The sequence below is a fragment of the Mastigoproctus giganteus genome, chromosome 5, assembly GCF_048544385.1.
Source record: "Mastigoproctus giganteus isolate SK-2022 chromosome 5, ASM4854438v1, whole genome shotgun sequence".
Lineage (NCBI taxonomy): Eukaryota > Metazoa > Arthropoda > Arachnida > Uropygi > Thelyphonidae > Mastigoproctus > Mastigoproctus giganteus.
Genome location: NC_143579.1, coordinates 219,354,440 through 219,374,943, shown reverse-complemented (window position 1 = coordinate 219,374,943; position 20,504 = coordinate 219,354,440). Strand labels below are relative to the sequence as shown.

The 20,504-nt window shown below is 41.4% G+C and overlaps 1 protein-coding gene across 2 annotated transcripts in view; it reads left to right on the top strand.

Moving 5' to 3' along the window:
- The window catches only part of LOC150086117 (2-hydroxyacyl-CoA lyase 2-like), a 167,190-nt gene that overhangs the window by 87,755 nt on the left and 58,931 nt on the right, over nucleotides 1-20,504 (top strand). For both annotated transcript variants that reach the window (XM_090374390.1, XM_090374391.1), the window contains exon 10: nucleotides 3,514-3,637. In XM_090374390.1, the coding sequence (XP_090230516.1) occupies nucleotides 3,514-3,637 (124 nt within the window). The remainder of the gene's footprint in view (nucleotides 1-3,513; nucleotides 3,638-20,504) is intronic.

The following is a 20,504-nucleotide window of genomic DNA, read 5'->3' as shown; positions in this document are numbered from 1 at the left end:
GAAATTATACTAAAGAGTAAAAACAGATAAAACAGCAGAAAGTTAAATAAACTGGATATGGAAAATGCACCGAAACAAACAAAGCAGCATATATATATATATATATATATATATATATATATACAGAGAGAGAGAGAGAGAGAGAGAGAGAGAGAGAGAGAGAGAGAGAGAGAGAGAGAGAGAGAATCGGATCTAACAGTCTAACAGGCAGAAAATTGAGAAAATTGAGTGAAATGCACAAAATAAAATAAATTACTTAGGGATGCTGTTATTAAAAAAATGGTCCAAAACCACTGAATTATTGTGTCAATCAGATCGAGGTCGGAGTTGTTGATCACTTTAGAGATCTTGGTGGTTCCTTGTAATGATCTTCGTCCATTGGCTCATATAAATAACATTGATCTCAAAGCTTATCAGATTCTTGGTCTTATTTAAACACATTGCCTCAGCTTTCAATAGTGAGGCTTCTATTGTGATCCTTTAAAAGTTATGTTATGTTTTTTGGTTTTTAGGACATTAGCAACTAAGGCCATATTGCTCCGGGCATATGCGGTGGTCATTCCCTGACCTTTCCACATCCTCCGTATGTGGTGGTCATGTGCTCGAACCCCGGTCTAATCAAGAAGCATGTGCTACGCACTGCTGCTCCTGCCCACCTGGCTACGGAGGCACACCCCCTTTAAAAGAAACTAATTTTACCTGTCATTGACTGTTGTGCAGTTATTTGGTCTCCATCCCATAAATATCTTTCAGACCTTTTCAAATCAAATTTACTTATTAATTTCCTTTGTTTCAAGAAATGTATAGAGTTTCACTGCAGAGATTACAGTGCATCCTATGCAATGTGTTTTATTTAATTCCTCCGAATTTATGGTGTAACCTTCATCTTGCTGTTTTATTTATAATTTAGTTCACAATTTTATTGACTCTCCTGCTCTTCTAACTTGTTCCTTGAGCAAATTCCCATTTTCAATATGCATTCTCCTTGCCCCTTCTTCAAGTAAACTGTTCATCCATATTTCATGGTATGAAACTAATTAATCATCACGATACGATATTTTTGTTCCCAAAAATTTGTTCAGGAAGCTGAACTCATGGGGTACTGAAGTAACTTTTTTTTAAAATTCTGCTGTTAGCATATTACAAGGGACATTTGAAAAGTTTGTGGCCTGAGTATAAAGTGTTTATTTGAGGAGTCTAGTAACATGTTACTTTTCAACATAGTTTTGGAGTCAATACAAAACTGTATTGACTCCAAAGGGAACTTTGGAGTGAATACTGTTTTGCCACTGATTCTGCAATGCATTAACTCCAGCTGCAAAGAAAGTTTTCTTTTGGGCCTCCAGGAATGCATCCACTGCATCAGTGACATAACTGTCAGTTGAAAAATGGATGCCAGCCAGGTATTTTTTCAAATTAGGAAATAGGTGGAAATTTAGTGGTGCTGAATCTGGTGAATATGGGGGAGGTCCAAGCCAAACTTATGCAGTGCAGCCAATAACATACTTGTGAGCAGGTGCATGTCCTGGTGGAACAAGACTCCTTTGCTAAGTTGTCTTAGGTGTTTGTCTTTGATGTTTTCATGCATATGCATCAAGCATATCACAAAATCTGTGCTGCCTCCGTAGCCTGGTGGGAAGGAGCAACAGTGCGTAACACACGCTTCTTGATTAGACCGGGGTTCGAACCAGTCACCACCAAATACGGAGGATGCAGAAAGGTCAGGGAATGGCCACCGCATATGCCGGAGCAATATGGCCTTTGTTGCTAATGCTCCTAAAAACCAAATAACAAACAAACAAAATCTGTGTAATATGCTCCTGATGTCTGGCCTTGCTTTTCTGAAGGTAATCCATTAGCAACACTCCATTAGCATCTCAAAAAACCGTTGCCATCACCTTGCCAGCAGAAAGAATCAACTTGGCTTTCTTTGGAAGGAGAGAAGAGCTATGTTTCCACTGTTTAGATTGCTCCTTCATCTTTGGCTGAAAGTGATGGATCCACATCTCATCCATGGTTACAAAACTTGCAGGAAATTTGCTGGATCTGCTTAGAAACAATCCAGTTGTTCACTTGGATTTTTTTAAAGCTTGTTGATGCTTGTGCATTTTTGATCTGCTGTCAACAACTTTTTGACTTTTTCATAGTGAAAATCTCAGTTCTTATATGGTACATATTCAGATGAGATGCTCAAGTTATTGCAATGTAATAACTTGAGCATCACTCATTGATCATGCATCACCAAATCATGCATACTGTCACTTCTGGAGTGATAGATGTTGCAGGTTTTCCACAGCATGGATCATTTGCCAGGCTCTCCCTCCCTCCCTTGTTTAAAATCTGCTGCCTACTTCTTAACCATGGAATAGGAAGGGGCATCCTCCTCATGAATTGCCTTTGGCATTAGCCTCTTTTCCCCCAAATATTGGATGACTTCATGTTGACTGATTTTCTCCATCTTTTCTCATTCACACAACTTTGTTGACTTCAGGACCTGTAATTAAAAAAAAAAAAAGGACATTATTGAAATTGCACAAACCTTGTTGGGTTACTATTGGAAGTGTTATATATTGGGTACAGAAATTTTTAACACTGTACCACTACCTTTTATACCCAGGCCATAAACTTTTCAATCCTCCCTGCCCCTTATACTTTGAATTATGACTAACCAAGGATATTTATCCTCTCAATTTTTACATTATTATTCATATATCAAATGTTGTTCATATATTGTTATATGTTGTTGCATATTATTGATTAATATGCAATAAATGTTGCATTGTAAATTGTTGCGTATTATTGTTGCATATTATTGATTATTGTGTTAATTCTTATTTTGTTTTCCTGCATACAGATAAACTAGTGTTTATAATTGTAATGTATGCATTATTCTGAATAAGTAAATAAACATGTTAAGTTAACTTAATATATGCTCCTTCAATATTAAGTTTACTTGATATGCCTGCTTAGTTTATAGTTTTTCTCTCACTGTTTGGATGAGGTGCTTTGTAATAATAAAAAAAAGCCTATCTTTTATGTTAGCATAACGTTTTTCTGTTAAGTAGTAAAGATAATTAAGTTATATATGAATAGAAGAGTTTAAGAGATAGAGAAAAAAAGAATGTTATTGTATTTAGCACTCATGTACTACAGTAACCTTGCACTGACTATATTCATATATAGCCAGTGCAGGGTTACTGTATTACTGTACCTTAATGTTTTCTCTACTCAAGTCTTGATGAACAGAAATTGCTGTCTGCTACTGGAGAGAACCAAAGCATCATCAAGATGGAATTGAATGCAGAGATATGTGCAGTTTTCAATTTATATCTGTTAATTATTATTTTTATTTTATACTGGAATAAACATTCTATTTCATGCATAGTGGTTAGAATACTCTCTCTCTCTCTCTCTCTCTCTCTCTCTCTCTCTCTCTCTCTCTCTCTCTCTCTCTCTCTCTCTCTCTAGATAAATAAATCAAATTCTTGGAGAAATAATGTACACTTTACTTAGTCTTTAGGTATTCCTTGCTTTCTTGGTGGAATGTCCCGTGGCTTGCTTGGAAAAAAGAGTCCTATCCAAGTGCGTCAGAAACGAAAAGAAGCATTAAAAGAGGCAGATCTTGTGATTCTGGCAGGTATTTGAAAATGTGCAATCATTTCATTCCTGTATGCAGTTGTTTTATAAAATTGAATTTAATAAATCAAATTATATGTAAATGTTCAAATATAATCAATTATAAATGTTCAAATACTGCAGATATTTTGTTTACTTAAGACTTGCATAAAACTAACAGCATCATAGAGATACCTGCTTTTCTGATATCATATATGATTGTCAATATGAAAAGTTGAAATATTTCAACTTGCAGGCATTTTATTCATTCAATTAAGGAGAAGGCTTCAATTATGACAGTTATCAATAGCAAGAACCATGCAGTAAATTCAAATTAGAATTAAAAAGAGGGATATATGCTAATTCTATCTATGCTGGGTTAGAAGAATTACTTATCTGTGTAAAGGAGAATCTGCAGTTAAATATATCTGCTATGGATAATGAGACTATATATAAAACCAAAAGATATATTCAAGAATTGTAAGTACAATAGAATCTTCAAAATCTGGCAGTACCCATTTTGCTTTTTCCCCTTTCTAGCAAACCCACACAAGAGATCAGCAAATTTAGTTCTCAGATTGGCCTTTTGCCACATTAGCTTATAAGAATTATTTAGCTTATAATTATTATAATTGATCTTTTAGGGTTAATTTTAACTCAGAACCATAAGATTTTACTATCTTTTTATACAATGCTTACATAGTTCCTTACCTATTTGAAAAAAAGTTGTGCTGTTCAATATGCTGTGCACTGGGATTCCGGAAAAACAATTGTGTGAAACATTTTGCATTTCTTCTTTTAAAATATGCCATACACAGTATAGTATATTTTGGAAGGAGAAATATTTTTATTATGTTATATATTTACTTTTCCGTATACAGTAGACTTTCAGAATAACAGCACCTTCAGGGGATTCAGGGTGCCCTTATTTTGATTTTTCCGTTATCTAGAAAGTTTTATTTTTAATATATTTAATAATAATGAGGCTAAATAGAGAAATTAAGAATGCAATTTTATTAACTACACATAAAAAAAAACATAAACATATTGATGATCCAATGTTATATTCTGCCGTTAATACACTCCTGCTTATGCCCCATTCTATTTTCTTTATTATATCAAGTTTAGTCTGCACGGGTATCACAGTGGTACCATCACTGTCCTCCCCATACCAGATGGAAAAGGCTTGGGTTTGAATCCATTCGATGATGCGAAGAACTTTTATGGGCTTTTTTCACTCCTTGACTGAGCTAGTCAGTCTCAGGTGTAAGATAGCAAGTTTTTTCCCCAGAAACTGGGGTTTGTCATTCAGCAAAACAGGCAAATTGACCAGAGAACACAATTTACAGAGACAATACACATGGGTATATGGATTAATTTTCCAGGTATTCTTGGATTATATCAAGTTTATCACTAAGCTTTAATGTTCTTCTTCAAACAGGCCTCTGAGGTTGGGTATATCCATACTGCGACTTTAGTGTTTTGCACCAACCTTGCGTAGAAGTAGAAATAAAAACACCAGGGAAACTAAACTTTTGATAACTGTATTTAAAATAACCCGCATCTACAATAAATTTAACTTTACAATAAACTCTACATATAAATTATTAAAATCTGCTACATTACAATCAAAAATGTATAAATATACAGATTAAAACGATAAAAACCGTAGCTTTCAAAGGCTCAGCCTTCTTCTTCAGCGGTAACTCTTGCTATGCAGTACAACTTTAAATATCAGCAGGCTAACGGTACTCCTCACGTGTTTCCATTCTCGTGTGCCTCGTTCTCTCGCGTTATGGAACTGGAAGTGGCCCGAGTGGAAGCCACACGGAATCGTTCATCTCTTCTGAGGATAGTGGTCTCAAAGATGGGATGAATCCGCGTACCTCTATCCCTATTTATGTTAATTGTAGAACAAATCCGCAAACTCTCGAGCCACTTACGGTCCCAAAACTTACGCGCCCGATCGGTGATGATAGCATCGTCCGGGGAGATCTGGTGCTGTTTCTCCCAAAAATGCTCGGCCACGGCGGACTTGCCATATTCCGCATTTCTTATTGCCTTAGCGTGTTCCCCCAGACGATCTTTGAGACGGCGTTTTGTTTCCCCTACATAACACTCCCCACAATCCGGGCATCTAATGCTATATACGACCCCACTAGTGTTCTCTTTTTTAATGGGGTCTTTAACCTGAGACACGATAGTGCGCAGCCTCCGTCCCGGAAGCTGCACACAACGCGTCTGGTACTTTCTTAGTATTCTAGCTATATGATCAGTTAAACCCGGATAGTAGGGAATGTATGCAGTGGCTATCGGTGTAAATGGCTCGCCTCTCCTCTGATTTCCTTTAACATATTTCTCTATAATCCTCCGGGGGTAACCACATTTTGCAAGATCCGTTGCGACCCGTTCATACTCTAATTTTCTATCATCGGAGGCACTGCAATGTGATTTTGCTCTTTCAACTAAAGCTCTTACCACACTGTTCCTATGATGGTTGGTTTGGGCTGAGCTGTAATGCGAATACTGCCCTTTACACATGGACTTCCTATACACCCTAGTCCTCAGCTGTCGACCTTCTCTACAGACCAACACATCCAGGAACGGCAAGACTCCTCCTTCTTCCACCTCCGATGTAAATTGTATGAATGGGGAGAAGCCATTTAAGCTGTTCAACACTTGATCCTCACTCCCCTTTCGAATGATTGAAAACGTATCATCCACATACCTTTTCCAGGGGCGCATAGGGAGAACACTAGCATTAAATATTCTGGCCTCGAGCTCCTCCATAGCTAAATTAGCAATAATTGCGCTGATGGGGGAGCCCATGGCTGCACCATTAACCTGCTTATACATAGTATTACCAAACACCATAGTGGTACTTGAGAGGCATAACTCTATTCTAATTTAGCTATGGAGGAGCTCGAGGCCAGAATATTTAATGCTAGTGTTCTCCCTATGCGCCCCTGGAAAAGGTATGTGGATGATACGTTTTCAATCATTCGAAAGGGGAGTGAGGATCAAGTGTTGAACAGCTTAAATGGCTTCTCCCCATTCATACAATTTACATCGGAGGTGGAAGAAGGAGGAGTCTTGCCGTTCCTGGATGTGTTGGTCTGTAGAGAAGGTCGACAGCTGAGGACTAGGGTGTATAGGAAGTCCATGTGTAAAGGGCAGTATTCGCATTACAGCTCAGCCCAAACCAACCATCATAGGAACAGTGTGGTAAGAGCTTTAGTTGAAAGAGCAAAATCACATTGCAGTGCCTCCGATGATAGAAAATTAGAGTATGAACGGGTCGCAACGGATCTTGCAAAATGTGGTTACCCCCGGAGGATTATAGAGAAATATGTTAAAGGAAATCAGAGGAGAGGCGAGCCATTTACACCGATAGCCACTGCATACATTCCCTACTATCCGGGTTTAACTGATCATATAGCTAGAATACTAAGAAAGTACCAGACGCGTTGTGTGCAGCTTCCGGGACGGAGGCTGCGCACTATCGTGTCTCAGGTTAAAGACCCCATTAAAAAAGAGAACACTAGTGGGGTCGTATATAGCATTAGATGCCCGGATTGTGGGGAGTGTTATGTAGGGGAAACAAAACGCCGTCTCAAAGATCGTCTGGGGGAACACGCTAAGGCAATAAGAAATGCGGAATATGGCAAGTCCGCCGTGGCCGAGCATTTTTGGGAGAAACAGCACCAGATCTCCCCGGACGATGCTATCATCACCGATCGGGCGCGTAAGTTTTGGGACCGTAAGTGGCTCGAGAGTTTGCGGATTTGTTCTACAATTCACATAAATAGGGATAGAGGTACGCGGATTCATCCCATCTTTGAGACCACTATCCTCAGAAGAGATGAACGATTCCGTGTGGCTTCCACTCGGGCCACTTCCAGTTCCACAACGCGAGAGAACGAGGCACACGAGAATGGAAACACGTGAGGAGTACCGTTAGCCTGCTGATATTTAAAGTTGTACTGCATAGCAAGAGTTACCGCTGAAGAAGAAGGCTGAGCCTTTGAAAGCTACGGTTTTTATCGTTTTAATCTGTATATTTATACATTTTTGATTGTAATGTAGCAGATTTTAATAATTTATATGTAGAGTTTATTGTAAAGTTAAATTTATTGTAGATGCGGGTTATTTTAAATACAGTTATCAAAAGTTTAGTTTCCCTGGTGTTTTTATTTCTACTTCTACGCAAGGTTGGTGCAAAACACTAAAGTCGCAGTATAGCTTTAATGTTGTTCTTTTTTTCTTCTCTGTATGAGGTTTATTAACTTTAGGAGCCATAGTGAGGGATTTTTAATTTAAATGTAAAACAGTAGTATAATCCATGATATCTGTACAGAATTCACTTTCAAAATGGCTAATGGAAACAAATGCAGTAATCACATGACTTGTTGTTTTCTTTTTTCGGCACTGCAAGACATTTGCGCTGTATGTAAACATCTGATCTAATGTGCCGTTAGCTCGAATGTTCCATTATTTCGAGAGTCTACTGTGTTGGAATTCCATGTATTAAATAAGCCAGAAAAAAGGCTACATTTATGCAGTACTATGCACAATAATGCATTATTGAAATTCAATATTTTTTGTGGCTTTTTTTTTTTTCTGGAAATAATGTTGACCCCTTGTAATCCCAAAAATTCCAACATCTTGCAAGGATCTTGGAAATTTTGGTTGTGGTCGTTGGATTTGGGAGCTTTGACTGTAGTGAGTAAATATTCAAAGTCTGATCAAAAAGTTCAGACTTTATTTTTCTAAAAAAAAAAAATTAGGATACAGAAGACACCTTCAAAGTTGTTGTCCCCTGATTGATATGCGAGTGTCAGAGTATTTTTACAACTTTCAGAAGGAAACTCAATGGAACTCCTTGGCTGTGTTCTGACTTTCAGTTGCATTCTATTGGATGTTTGGAATGTTACCAAGTGAAAGAGAAGCGGAAGAGAAAAAATCACATGAAGCAAGGTCAGGTGAATATCTTAGGTGGGGTAGTGAGATAGTACAGGAATGTTTTTGTGGGCCAAAATGCCTTGAATGAAGGGTTCTGGAGCATTGTCATGGTGGAGAAGCCATCCATTATTCCCCTCGACGTGGGCACCTGTACGTGGTGAGGGGACCTCCCAGTGACGCTGCTGGACTTCCAGACTAGCATCACTGGGATCCAACGCCCACAGCCCAGGTTCCAGGCTTACATCAGTGGAATCCGGCGTGTTTGCCGTGCGCTGCGACCCGTGGAAATTCGGAAAGGGGGATCCTGGTGGTTGAGGGGCCCAGCTTCAATACACCACTTTGGCCCCTGCTTCGACAAGACGGGTGGTCCTGGAAGGCCCAGCTAGGATCAATCGGCTAGTAGGCTCGCCTGCGATGGTCAACCGTGTCAATGCCACGCCCCTACCCTCATGGTCCGAGGGACAGGATTCAGGCTGGCGGCAGTGCGGGTATAGTGTCTGGGTAGCCCTGGCGTCCCACTCCCGAGCGCATTTATTGCATGCCGGGTAGTGGGCGTCCCTTTGGGCTCCGTGGTGGGTGGGGAGCCCGGGCACTGAACAATTTAAAAAACTCAATGAATCCTGATAAACTTATTTCTTCAGGGGCCCCAACCTGGTCCCTATCTGAAAACAACGATACAGATACAGATAGCATTATTGCTAAAAAGAGGCAGCGAACCGAATTACCATCAGGGCCAGTCCCAAGGTTCTTAATCATGCATTCTACCAATGAGACACCGATTGGTAAAATGTCGCCCTTTTTTATTCAAAAAGGGTTAGATGGGTTAGCAGGTTCTCCCAAATCAGTTAAGAGGCTCCATTCTGGAGACCTCTTAATTGAAACTAAAAATGACAGGCAATCTGAACATCTACTCCGAACAACATCAATTGGAGGAATCCCTATAACAGTGACACCACACAGAACACTCAATTCATCGAGAGGTGTCATTTCGGAGTGGGACCTTCTCGACGTAACCGAGGAGGAAATCTGCTCCGAATTAAAACCACAGGGAGTCATTGCCGTAAAGAGAATCACTGCGCGAAAGGATGGAAAAATTGTTAAAACCAGGAGCGTTATCCTGACTTTTAACTCTCCTAAACCTCCTGACGAGATTAAAGCTGGATACATCAACTGTTCAGTGCGTCCATACGTACCGAACCCTTTACGATGTTTTAAATGCCAAAAGTATGGACATTCTCAAATGGCCTGCCGTGGAGTCCTTGCATGCACTCGATGCGGTGCAGAGAACCACGAAACAACAGCATGTTCACTGCAAAACCCACCTGTATTAACTGTGAAGGCGAACACCCGGCCTATTCACGAGCATGCCAGAGGTGGAAAGAAGAAAAAGAAATTCAACGGCTGAAGGCAGAGCTAAATATATCATACCAGGAGGCAAGGAAATCGGTCAAACCCCTGAATATCAATAAACCTACCTACGCCCAGAAGATAGCAGGGAGATGTTCCGTTGGAACTCAGACAGACATGACCATTCCTCCAAAGGAGTCTTTCACTTCCATCGCGCGATATCTTTTAAGTTCTCAAAAACCTGCACAGAAGGACCAATCAGCTGTCACTCCTATATCGGTACCTCCTAACGCTCCACAAGTAACAAAGGTAACTATGAAAGAAAAGAATAAGAAAGGGGAAGTCCCCCCTAGTACCCAAGATAAGATGGATGTCGAGCAGAAGGAGGTACCCGAAGATTCAGTCTTGGAACTCTTTGCGGAGGAAGAAATGGACACGGGACAGCGTCCATTCTTCCCCAAAAAAGATAAATCCAAGACTGATAAAAGTAAGCCCTCAGCACCTCGGAAGCCGCCTGATGGACCCACCAAGCCAAAATAATGGCTAAATTCCTACGATGGAATTGTCGTGGATTCCGACGAAATATTGATGACATCAAGGCCCTCCTGCAAAAGCACGAGCCAGTTTGCTTTTGCTTGCAGGAGACATATCCAAAGGCAAATGATGATCCCACCATGCACAACATCACATTTTTTCGAAAGGATAGAATTGCGGATGGCCATGTACATGGGAATTAGAAAATGTGAATTGGAATATCATCGGTTTGGCTGAAACAAGAAGAAGAAATGAATCACTTATAAGTTTATCAAGTGGAAATCTGCTGTACACCAATGGAAACAGTGAAAGGAGTGAAGGTGGAGTTGGGTTTCTGTTCCATAAAGATTTTAAAAACAACATTTTGGAATTCAAAAGTACATCACCAAGGGTGTCAAGACTAATACTCAAGATTTCTAAGAGGTACAAGCTAAAGATTATAATGATTTATGCACCAACATCGAGCCATGATGATGAAGAGGTTGAAGAAATGTACTGAAATTGAGAGTCTTCTAGATGAGCAGAAACCCCACTACACTATTATTATGGGGGACTTCAATGCTAAGGTTGGAAAAAGGCAAAACAGCGCAGAAAGAGGAACTATAGGAAATTTTGGAATTGGTGAAAGAAATAAAAGAGGTGAAAGACTTGTGGAATTTGCAGATTCTCAAGGAATGTCAGTAATGAACACTTTTTTCAAGAAAAGGGTGAACAGAAAGTGGACATGGAAGAGTCCAAATGGATTAACAACTAATGAAATCGACTTCATCCTCACTAACAGAAGATATATTGTGAATGATGTTACCGTCCTGAATAAGGTAAATGTTGGAAGTGATCACAGAATGGTAAGATGTACACTTGATATAGATGTAGGAAAGGAAAAAGCTGATTCGAGTAAATAATACAAAGGTCTTTGAGATAACAGAAGAGGAGAAAAAGCAGTATGTACTGGAACTTAAGAACAAGTTTGAGCTTCTGCAGACTGCTCAGGACCAAGATATCGACGAGGAATATTACAACTTTCTGAAAGTGATAAAGCCCAAGAAACCTATAGGGAAACAGAAATCCAAAGAAGAAAAAATTAGTCAAGAAACACTTGTCATGATTAGCATTAGCATTAGCATTAGTAGAGGCATATGATGCAAGAAAACAAGCTTATTCAGCATCAGCCAAAAAAAAAAAAAAAAAACCCTCTCCCATTTCACCCCTCCGTTCGTTCGAAATACCTGTCCAGTTGAGCTTTAAATTTGTTTAGGCTATCAACTTCAACAACAAGTGATGGAAGTCGGTTCCACCAACCAACCACCCGCTGGCCAAAGGCAAATTTCCGCACATCTATCCGACATCCGTCCTTCCTCAATTTGAATTTATGCCCTCTGAGGTGATTATTCTGAGAAAGATGAAGAATCCCATTGGCATTGAGCATGCTCAAACCATTCAAAGCCTTATACACCTCTATCAGATCACCTCGCTGGTGCCTAGTCTCCAGACTCTGTAATTTGCAAAACTTAAGCCTTTCTTTGTAAGAGCAACCCTTTGTTCCATTTACTAATCTTGTTGCCCTTCTCTGTACCCGCTCCAGCAGCTCTACATCCTTCTTGAAATGAGGCCTCCAGACCTGTATACAGTACTCAAGATGTGGCCTAACCATTGCCTTATACAAGGGAATAATCACCTCCTTATCCCTGCTAGAAAAATTCCTGTATATCATTGACAAGACACCATGAGCTACTCTTGCAGCTCGTCTGCACTGCTCAGAGAACTTCATATCTGCCTGCACAATTACCCCCAGGTCCTTTTCATTCTCCACCACTGTCAGTGTAGTACCGCAGAGTTGATACATTGCTCTGGGGTTACTGTTACCCATATGTAGTACTTTACATTTGTCAATGTTAAACTTCATTTGCCACCTCTCAGCCCATCTGTTCAACCTTTCCAGATCCTGTTGCAGCAGCATAGCGTCAGTAGTGTCCTTAACGACCCTGCCAACCTTTGTATCATCTGCAAACTTAGACATTAAACTTGATATCCCATCATCAATATCATTCATAAACACCGAAAACAACAATGGACCCAACACTGAACCTTGAGGAACTCCACTAATAACATTAGTCCACGTTGAGCAGTGTCCATTGATTACCACTCTCTGTCTTCTGCCACTCAACCATCCCCTTATCCATAGCAGCAATTTGCCTCCAATGCCACACTGCTCCAATTTGTGCAGCAGTCTTCCATGTGCAACAGTATCAAAAGCCTTTCTAAGATCCAAATATATAATATCAAAGTTATTCCCTGCATCCAGTTCTTTTGTGACTACATCATAGTATCCAATCAAATTGGTCAGGCAAGACCTGCCCTTAACAAAACCATGCTGCGTCTGAGCTATAACTGAATTCTTGTCTAGATGATCCTCAGTGCTTCTTTAACCAGTACCTCCATTAATTTACCTGGAACAGAAGTTAAACTAACAGGTCTATAATTACTTGTGTCAGCCTTTGATCCTCCTTTGTGAATTGGGGTTACATTTGCACATCTCCAGTCTATGGGTACCTCCCCTGAGTCCAAAGAAGCTCTCATAATTATGGCTAGGGGTTTGCATACTTCCTTTGCTGCCTCCTTTAATATAACTGGATAGATCCCATCCACCCCAGGTGCCTTTTTTATGTTTATCCTCAACAATCTCTCCTCCACTTTCCTCTCAGTTATTACAAAATCATCCAGCTCACTGCCAGTGTTTACTTTACCTACATCATTCTCCTTCCTGAATAACTCCTCATGCGTGAATGTAGATGCAAAATACTCGTTTAGATTGTTAGCCACCTGAGCAGGATCCTCAACTGTTGAACCATCAATATCCAGTGGACCAATCTGATTCATCCCTTTCCTTCTCGAGTTCAAGTATGTAAAGAACTCCTTTCTGTTTTTCTTTGCATCCTTTGCCAAGGATTTTTCGTAGTCTGCCTTTGCCTGCCTAATCTCCTTTGTGACTTGGTTACAGACCAACTTATATCTATCATAGGCTTCCATGTCACCCATTAATTTGTATGTATCCCATGCATTTTTCTTCTCTGCCACATGTCTCATTAGTCCATCTGACAACCATTTAGGCCTAAACCTTGAACAATATTTCTTAGTTGGTATGTAAAGCCTGGTAGCCACCAAGATTAGTTCCTTGAATGCTTCCCATTTTGAGTTTGCTGTTGGTAACATCATCAGTTGGTCCCACTGTATAGAATTTAAATACTGTCTCAGACCATCATAGTCGCCTTTACGAAAACAAAAACCCTTCCCTTTACCTCTGATGGTAGTTACCTCCTTGAGTAAATCCCACTTCAACACACTGTGATCACTGCCACCTAGTGGTTCATTTATCTGCAGGTTCTTAATGCATGAAGAATCACTACTGATAATCAGATCAAGAGTATTGCTCCTTCTTGTTGCCTCACGAACATGCTGATGTAGAAAACAATCATCCAATAAATCCACAAAAGCCTTGCTAGTGTGCGAGTGACCAACCCACAATTTCCAGTCAATATCTGGGAAATTAAAATCCCCCATTATAAGACTCTCTGATTTACTGGCCCACTCTATTTCCCTGTACAATATATTATTATACTCATCAGAGTCATTAGGCCTATAGCACACTCCTACTCTCAATTTTGATTTCCCTATGCTTATGTCACACCAAACTGACTCGACACTGCCCTGTCCATCGATGTCAACTGGCTTCACTTCCTTTGACTTTATGTGTTTCTTAATTAATAGCATAACCCCTCCTCCCCTCCTGTCCTGTCTATCCTTTCTATATACATTGTATTCCCCAAATTCCAGTTCCGCATTACTTATATCTGTGTGACACCACGTCTCTGATATCCCAACAATATCTGCCTTTGATGTTTTGAGCAATACCTCAAATTCATCAAATTTATTTACCAAACTCCTAGCATTGGTGTACCAAATTGGTGTACCATTGATGAACCAAAGACGACAAATGAAGAGCAAGAAAAACACTGACAGGGAGAAAATTGAGTATACTGAGTATACTTATGCAAAGCCATTAGAAAGAGACTCAGAGAAGACATAAGAAGATTTAACACAAGAAAAGTAGAACAAGCATTAAGGGAAAACAAAGGATTTAAATCAGCAGCCATGAGCAGGAACACAGAAAGACAAATGATACTGAAACTGAAGAATAGCGACGGTGTACTTATAAACAGCAGAGAAGGCATAATTCAAATAGCAGAAGACTACTATGGAGAATTATACAAGGAGCGAGGGAATTGATACCAGCAGTGGGGAAGATGGATTGCAAAGTAGCAACACATACGGCATACCCGATATTCTTCCTGATGAGGTAGAACATGCATTGAAGAAAATGAAGAACCGGAAAGCCCCGGGGGAAGATGAAGTTACTGTAGAGTTGTTAAAATTGGGAGGAAGAGACATAACACAAAAACAGGCAAGGCTCTTCACAAAGTGCATTAGAAAAGGTGTGATGCTTACGCAGTGGAATAATGCAATTATAGTTTTGCTGCATAAGAAAGGAGATAAATCAGAAATTGGAAATTATAGACCAATTAGCTTGTTATCCCATATCTACAAGTTGTTCACAAGGGTCATTACTAACAGATTAGAAAGAATACTTGATGAGAATCAACCGAAAGAGCAAGCTGGCTTTAGGACAGGATTCTCAACTATGGATCACCTTCACGTAATATCACAGCTAATGGAGAAAGCAAATGAATATAAAACACCATTATGCCTGGCATTCATGGATTATGAAAAGGCATTTGACTCCATACAGCATAAGGCAATGTTTCGGGCACTGGAAAGACAAGGCATAGATACTCCATATATTATGATTTTGAAGAAAATATATGAGAGTGCTACATCCTTTATTAGACTAGACAAAGACAGTAGGAAATTTAAAATCGAGAAAGGAGTTCGACAAGGAGACACAATATCTCCGAAGCTGTTTACTGCTGCCCTTGAGGAAGCTTTCAGAAGATTAGACTGGTCACAGAAAGGAGTCAATGTGAACGGAGAGTACCTAAACCATTTACGATTTGCAGATGACATTGTGGTCATAAGCCACGATCCCAAAGAATTAGAGGAAAATCTTAATCAGTTATGCACAGTTAGTAAGGATTTTGGACTAAAGATGAATATGGCTAAAACAAAAGTAATGATGAACAAGTATGCCACGGAAAGGGAAATAATGATTGAAGGAGCAGTAATTGAAAAAAAAGGTGGAGTCATATACTTATCTGGGACAAGTTATTAGCTGTAATAATGATAAATGGCTGGAAGTCAAGAGAAGAATAAATTTTGGATGGATAGCATTCAGGAAATATAGTCCCATACTGAAGAGCAATATCCCAGTTTGTCTGAAACGTAAAATAATGAATCAATGTATACTCCCCACCATGACTTATGGAAGTGAAACTTGGGCACTCACCAAAAGAATGGAAGAGAAGCTAAGAACTACCCAGCGAAGAATGGAACGAATTATATTGGGAATCAGACTGTTAGATAAGAAGAGAAACACATGGATTAGGCAGCAAACTCAAGTAAAGGACATTCTTATCAAAACTAAAGAACTAAAATGGTCTTGGGCAGGACACATAGCTCGAAGACATGATGACAGATGGACTAAGAAAATAACAGAATGGTACCAAGAGGAGCTAGAAGAAAACCTGGAAGACAAAGGCGGAGATGGATAGATGAAATTCATGAGTTTTTGAGTAGTAAATGGATGGCCAGTGCTCAAAACAGAAGGAACTGGAGAGGCCTTCATCCTGCAGTGGATTGAAAATGGCTGATGATGATGATGATGATGTACATGGGGGAGTGGCTATCCTTGTGGGTAACCAGACCCCAGTGCAGCCCTTGCTAATTACAACCAGCATAGGCGCCTCCGTAGCCAGGTGGGAAGGAGCAGCAGTGCTTAGCACACGCTTCTTGATTAGACCGGGGTTCGAGCCCGTCACCACCAAATACGGAGGATGCGGAAAGGTCAGGGAATGACCACCGCATATTCCCGGAGCAATATGGCCTTAGTTGCTAATGCTCCTAAAAAAAAAAAAAAAAAAAACCAAACAACAACAACCAGCATAGAGGCTGTTGCAATTCGCCTTTCAGTGGGTTTTTTATTAACTGTGTGCTCCATTTATTTGCCACCTGGGACTGACATCTCCCAGGCAGACCTTGATGATCTTCTTACGCAGCTGCCTCCCCCTTTCTTACTTCTCGGGGATTTTAACGGACATAACAGCCTGTGGGGTAGTGCTAACATCAACGGAAGGGGACGAGTCATAGAACGTATGCTCAATGACAACGACCTTTCCCTTCTAAATACTGGAACAAACACCTTCTTCCACATGCCTACCCCGTACTTTTTCTGCCATTGATCTCTCTATCTGCTCCCCTTCTCTACTCCCTTCACTCACTTGGGAAGTGGAGGAGAATCCATACGGAAGCGATCACTTCCCTGTGATAACCTTGTTACACAGTGGGAGACCATGTCTTCCTTTTAGGTTACCACAGTGGAAGATTGATCAGGCTGACTGGACTGCCTTCCAACATCAGGCAAATTTTGATCTTAGCACAGTCAGTCAAGAGCCTATCAATGATGCAGTTAAGTACCCCTCGACGTGGGCACCTGTACGTGGTGAGGGGACCTCCCAGTGACGCTGCTGGACTTCCAGACTAGCATCACTGGGATCCAACGCCCACAGCCCAGGTTCCAGGCTTACATCAATGGAATCCGGCGTGTTTGCCGTGCGCTGCGACCCGTGGAAATTCGGAAAGGGGGATCCTGGTTGTTGAGGGGCCCAGCTTCAATACACCACTTTGGCCCCTGCTTCGACAAGACGGGTGGTCCTGGAAGGCCCGGCTAGGATCAATCGGCTAGTAGGCTCGCCTGCGATGGTCAACCGTGTCAATGCCACGCCCGTACCCTCATGGTCCGAGGGACAGGATTCAGGCTGGCGGCGGTGCGGGTATAGTGTCTGGGTAGCCCTGGCATCCCACTCCCGAGCGCATTTATTGCATGCCGGGTAGTGGGCGTCCCTTTGGGCTCCGTGGTGGGTGGGGAGCCCGGGCACTGAACAAATAAAAAACCTCTATGAATCCTGAGAAACTTACTCCTTCAGGGGCCCCAACCCGGTCCCTATCTGAAAATTTAGACACAGATACAGATAGCATTATTGCTAAAAAAAGGCAGCGAACGGAATTACCATCAGGGCCTGTTCCAAGGTTCCTAATTATACACTCCACCGGAGAAAAACCAATTGGTAGAATGTCACCCTTCTTCATACAGAAAGGGTTAGATGGGTTAGCAGGTTCACCCAAATCTGTTAAGAGGCTCCGTTCTGGAGACCTTTTAATTGAATCACAAACTGACAGACAATCCGAGCAGCTACTCCGCGCAACATCGATCGGAGGAGTACCCGTTACTGTAACACCACATAGAACACTGAATTCATCGAGAGGTGTCATTTCCGAATGGGACCTTCTCGACGTAACCGAGGAGGAAATCTGCTTGGAACTGAAACCTCAGGGAGTTATAGCCGTCAAGAGAATTAGTGCTCGTAGGGATGGGAAACTTGTTAAAACCAGGAGTGTTATCCTGACTTTTAACTCTCCCAAACCTCCTGATGAGATTAAAGCTGGCTACATCAACTGTCCAGTGCGTCCATATGTTCCCAACCCTTTACGGTGTTTTAAATGCCAGAAATATGGACATTCTCAAATGGCCTGCCGTGGAGTCCTTGCATGCGCTCGATGTGGCGCAAAGGACCACGAAACAACAGCATGTTCAGCCGAAAAACCCACCTGTATTAATTGTGAAGGCGAACACCCGGCCTATTCACGAGCATGCCAGAGGTGGAAAGAAGAAAAAGAAATTCAACGGCTGAAGGCAGAGCTAAACATATCGTATCAGGAGGCAAGGAAAGCAGTGAAACCTGTCAACATCAAAAAACCTACCTACGCCCAGAAGGTAGCAGGGAGGTGTTCCATTGGAACTCAGACGGACATGTCCATCCCTCCAAAAGAATCATTTACCCCTATCGCACGTTATCTCTTATGCTCCCAAAAACCTGCACAGAAGGACCAATCAGCTGCCACTCCTATATCAGTACCTCCTAATGCTCCACAAATAACAAAATCTATCATGAAAGAAAAGAATAAGAAAGGGGAAATACCACCTACAACCCAAGAAAACATGGATGTAGAGCAGAAGGAGGTACAAGAAGACTCAGTTTTGGAGCTCTTTGCTGAGGAGGAAATGGACACTGGACAGCGTCCGTACTTCCCCAGGAAGGATAAATCCAAGACTGAAAAAGGTAAGCCCTCAGCACCTCGGAAGCCGCCTGATGGACCCACCAAGCCAAAATAATGGCTAAATTCCTTCAGTGGAACTGTCGTGGATTCCGGCGAAACAATGATGACATCAAGGCCCTTCTGCAAAAGCATGAGCCAGTCTGCTTTTGCTTACAAGAGACATACCTGAAGCCAAATGAAAACCCTTTGCTTCGTAACACTACCATCATTCGAAAGGACAGAACTGACGATGGACCTGCTCATGGGGGTGTTGCTATAATTCTGGGCAACCATACCCCATATCAAACTATTGCGCTCACCACCAACATAGAAGCAGTAGCGGTTCGCCTTACGGTAGGGTTCTTAATAACAGTCTGCTCAGTATATTTGCCACCTGGGGCTGATATCTCCCAGAGAGACCTTGATGATCTCATTGTGCAGCTGCCTACGCCTGTCTTACTCCTGGGCGACTTCAATGGACATAACACCCTGTGGGGTAGTGCAAACGTTAATGGAAGGGGACGTGTCATAGAGCATGTGCTCAATGACAATGACCTATCCCTTCTAAATGTGGGAACTAACACCTTTTTTCACATGCCTACCCGTACGTTCTCTGCTATTGACCTCTCTATATGTTCCCCCTCTCTCCTTCCTTCAATCACTTGGGAGGTAGAGGAGAATCTTTATGGGAGTGATCACTTCCCCGTGATAACCAGCCTACTTAAAGTGACGCCATGTTCACCTTTTAGGTTACCACGATGGAAGATTGATCAGGCTGACTGGAACACCTTTCAACACCTGGTAGACTTTAACATCAGTACAGTCAGTCGGGAGCCTATTAATGACGCAGTGGCGTACATCACAGAAAGCATTGTCCATGCAGCTGCAGCTACAATTCCGAAAACATCTACCCGGTTTCCGCCATTTCCAAAACCTTGGTGGAATACTGAATGCACAGCAGCAAAAAAGGCACAAAACAAAGCTTGGGGGATATTCCGACGATATCCTACCATAGCCAATCTCTTAGCCTTCAAACGTGCACGCGCGAAAGCGCGATATATTCGTCGTCAGAGCCAAAAGGAATCGTGGGTCCGCTTTACATCCACCATTACCCAGTCAACCAGCAGTAAAGCTATCTGGGACAAAATCCGGAAAATGAAGGGTAAATATACATCGCACCCTTCATCGGTCCTGGAGTATAATGGATGCGTTATTGCAGATCCAACTGCAATAGCCAATGCACTTGGGGAGACTTTTTCTGCCATCTCGTCAACATCTGCTTATTCCCCAGAATTTCTGGTCTGGAAAGATAAATGTGAAAAGCAGCCAATTAACTTTAAATCAAGAAGGTCTCATCCCTATAACGGGCCCTTTACCACTGAAGAGTTAGAAACAGCTCTAACTCTTACCAAGGCAAGTGCTGCCGGACCAGATCTTATCCATTATGATATGATCAAACATCTGTCTGCAAAATCCATGGACCAACTGCTTTTTCTATATAACAGAATATTTAAAGAAGAGCAGGTTCCGGATTCCTGGCATAAGGCAATCGTGCTTGCCTTTCCTAAGCCAGGAAAGGATCCCAAAATCCCAACGAACTACCGTCCTATTGCTCTGACTAGCTGTCTGTGCAAAATTCTGGAGAGAATGGTCAATGCCCGCCTTATCTGGTATTTGGAGGCTAATGGGTTTCTCTCCAGATTTCAGTGCGGCTTCCGTAG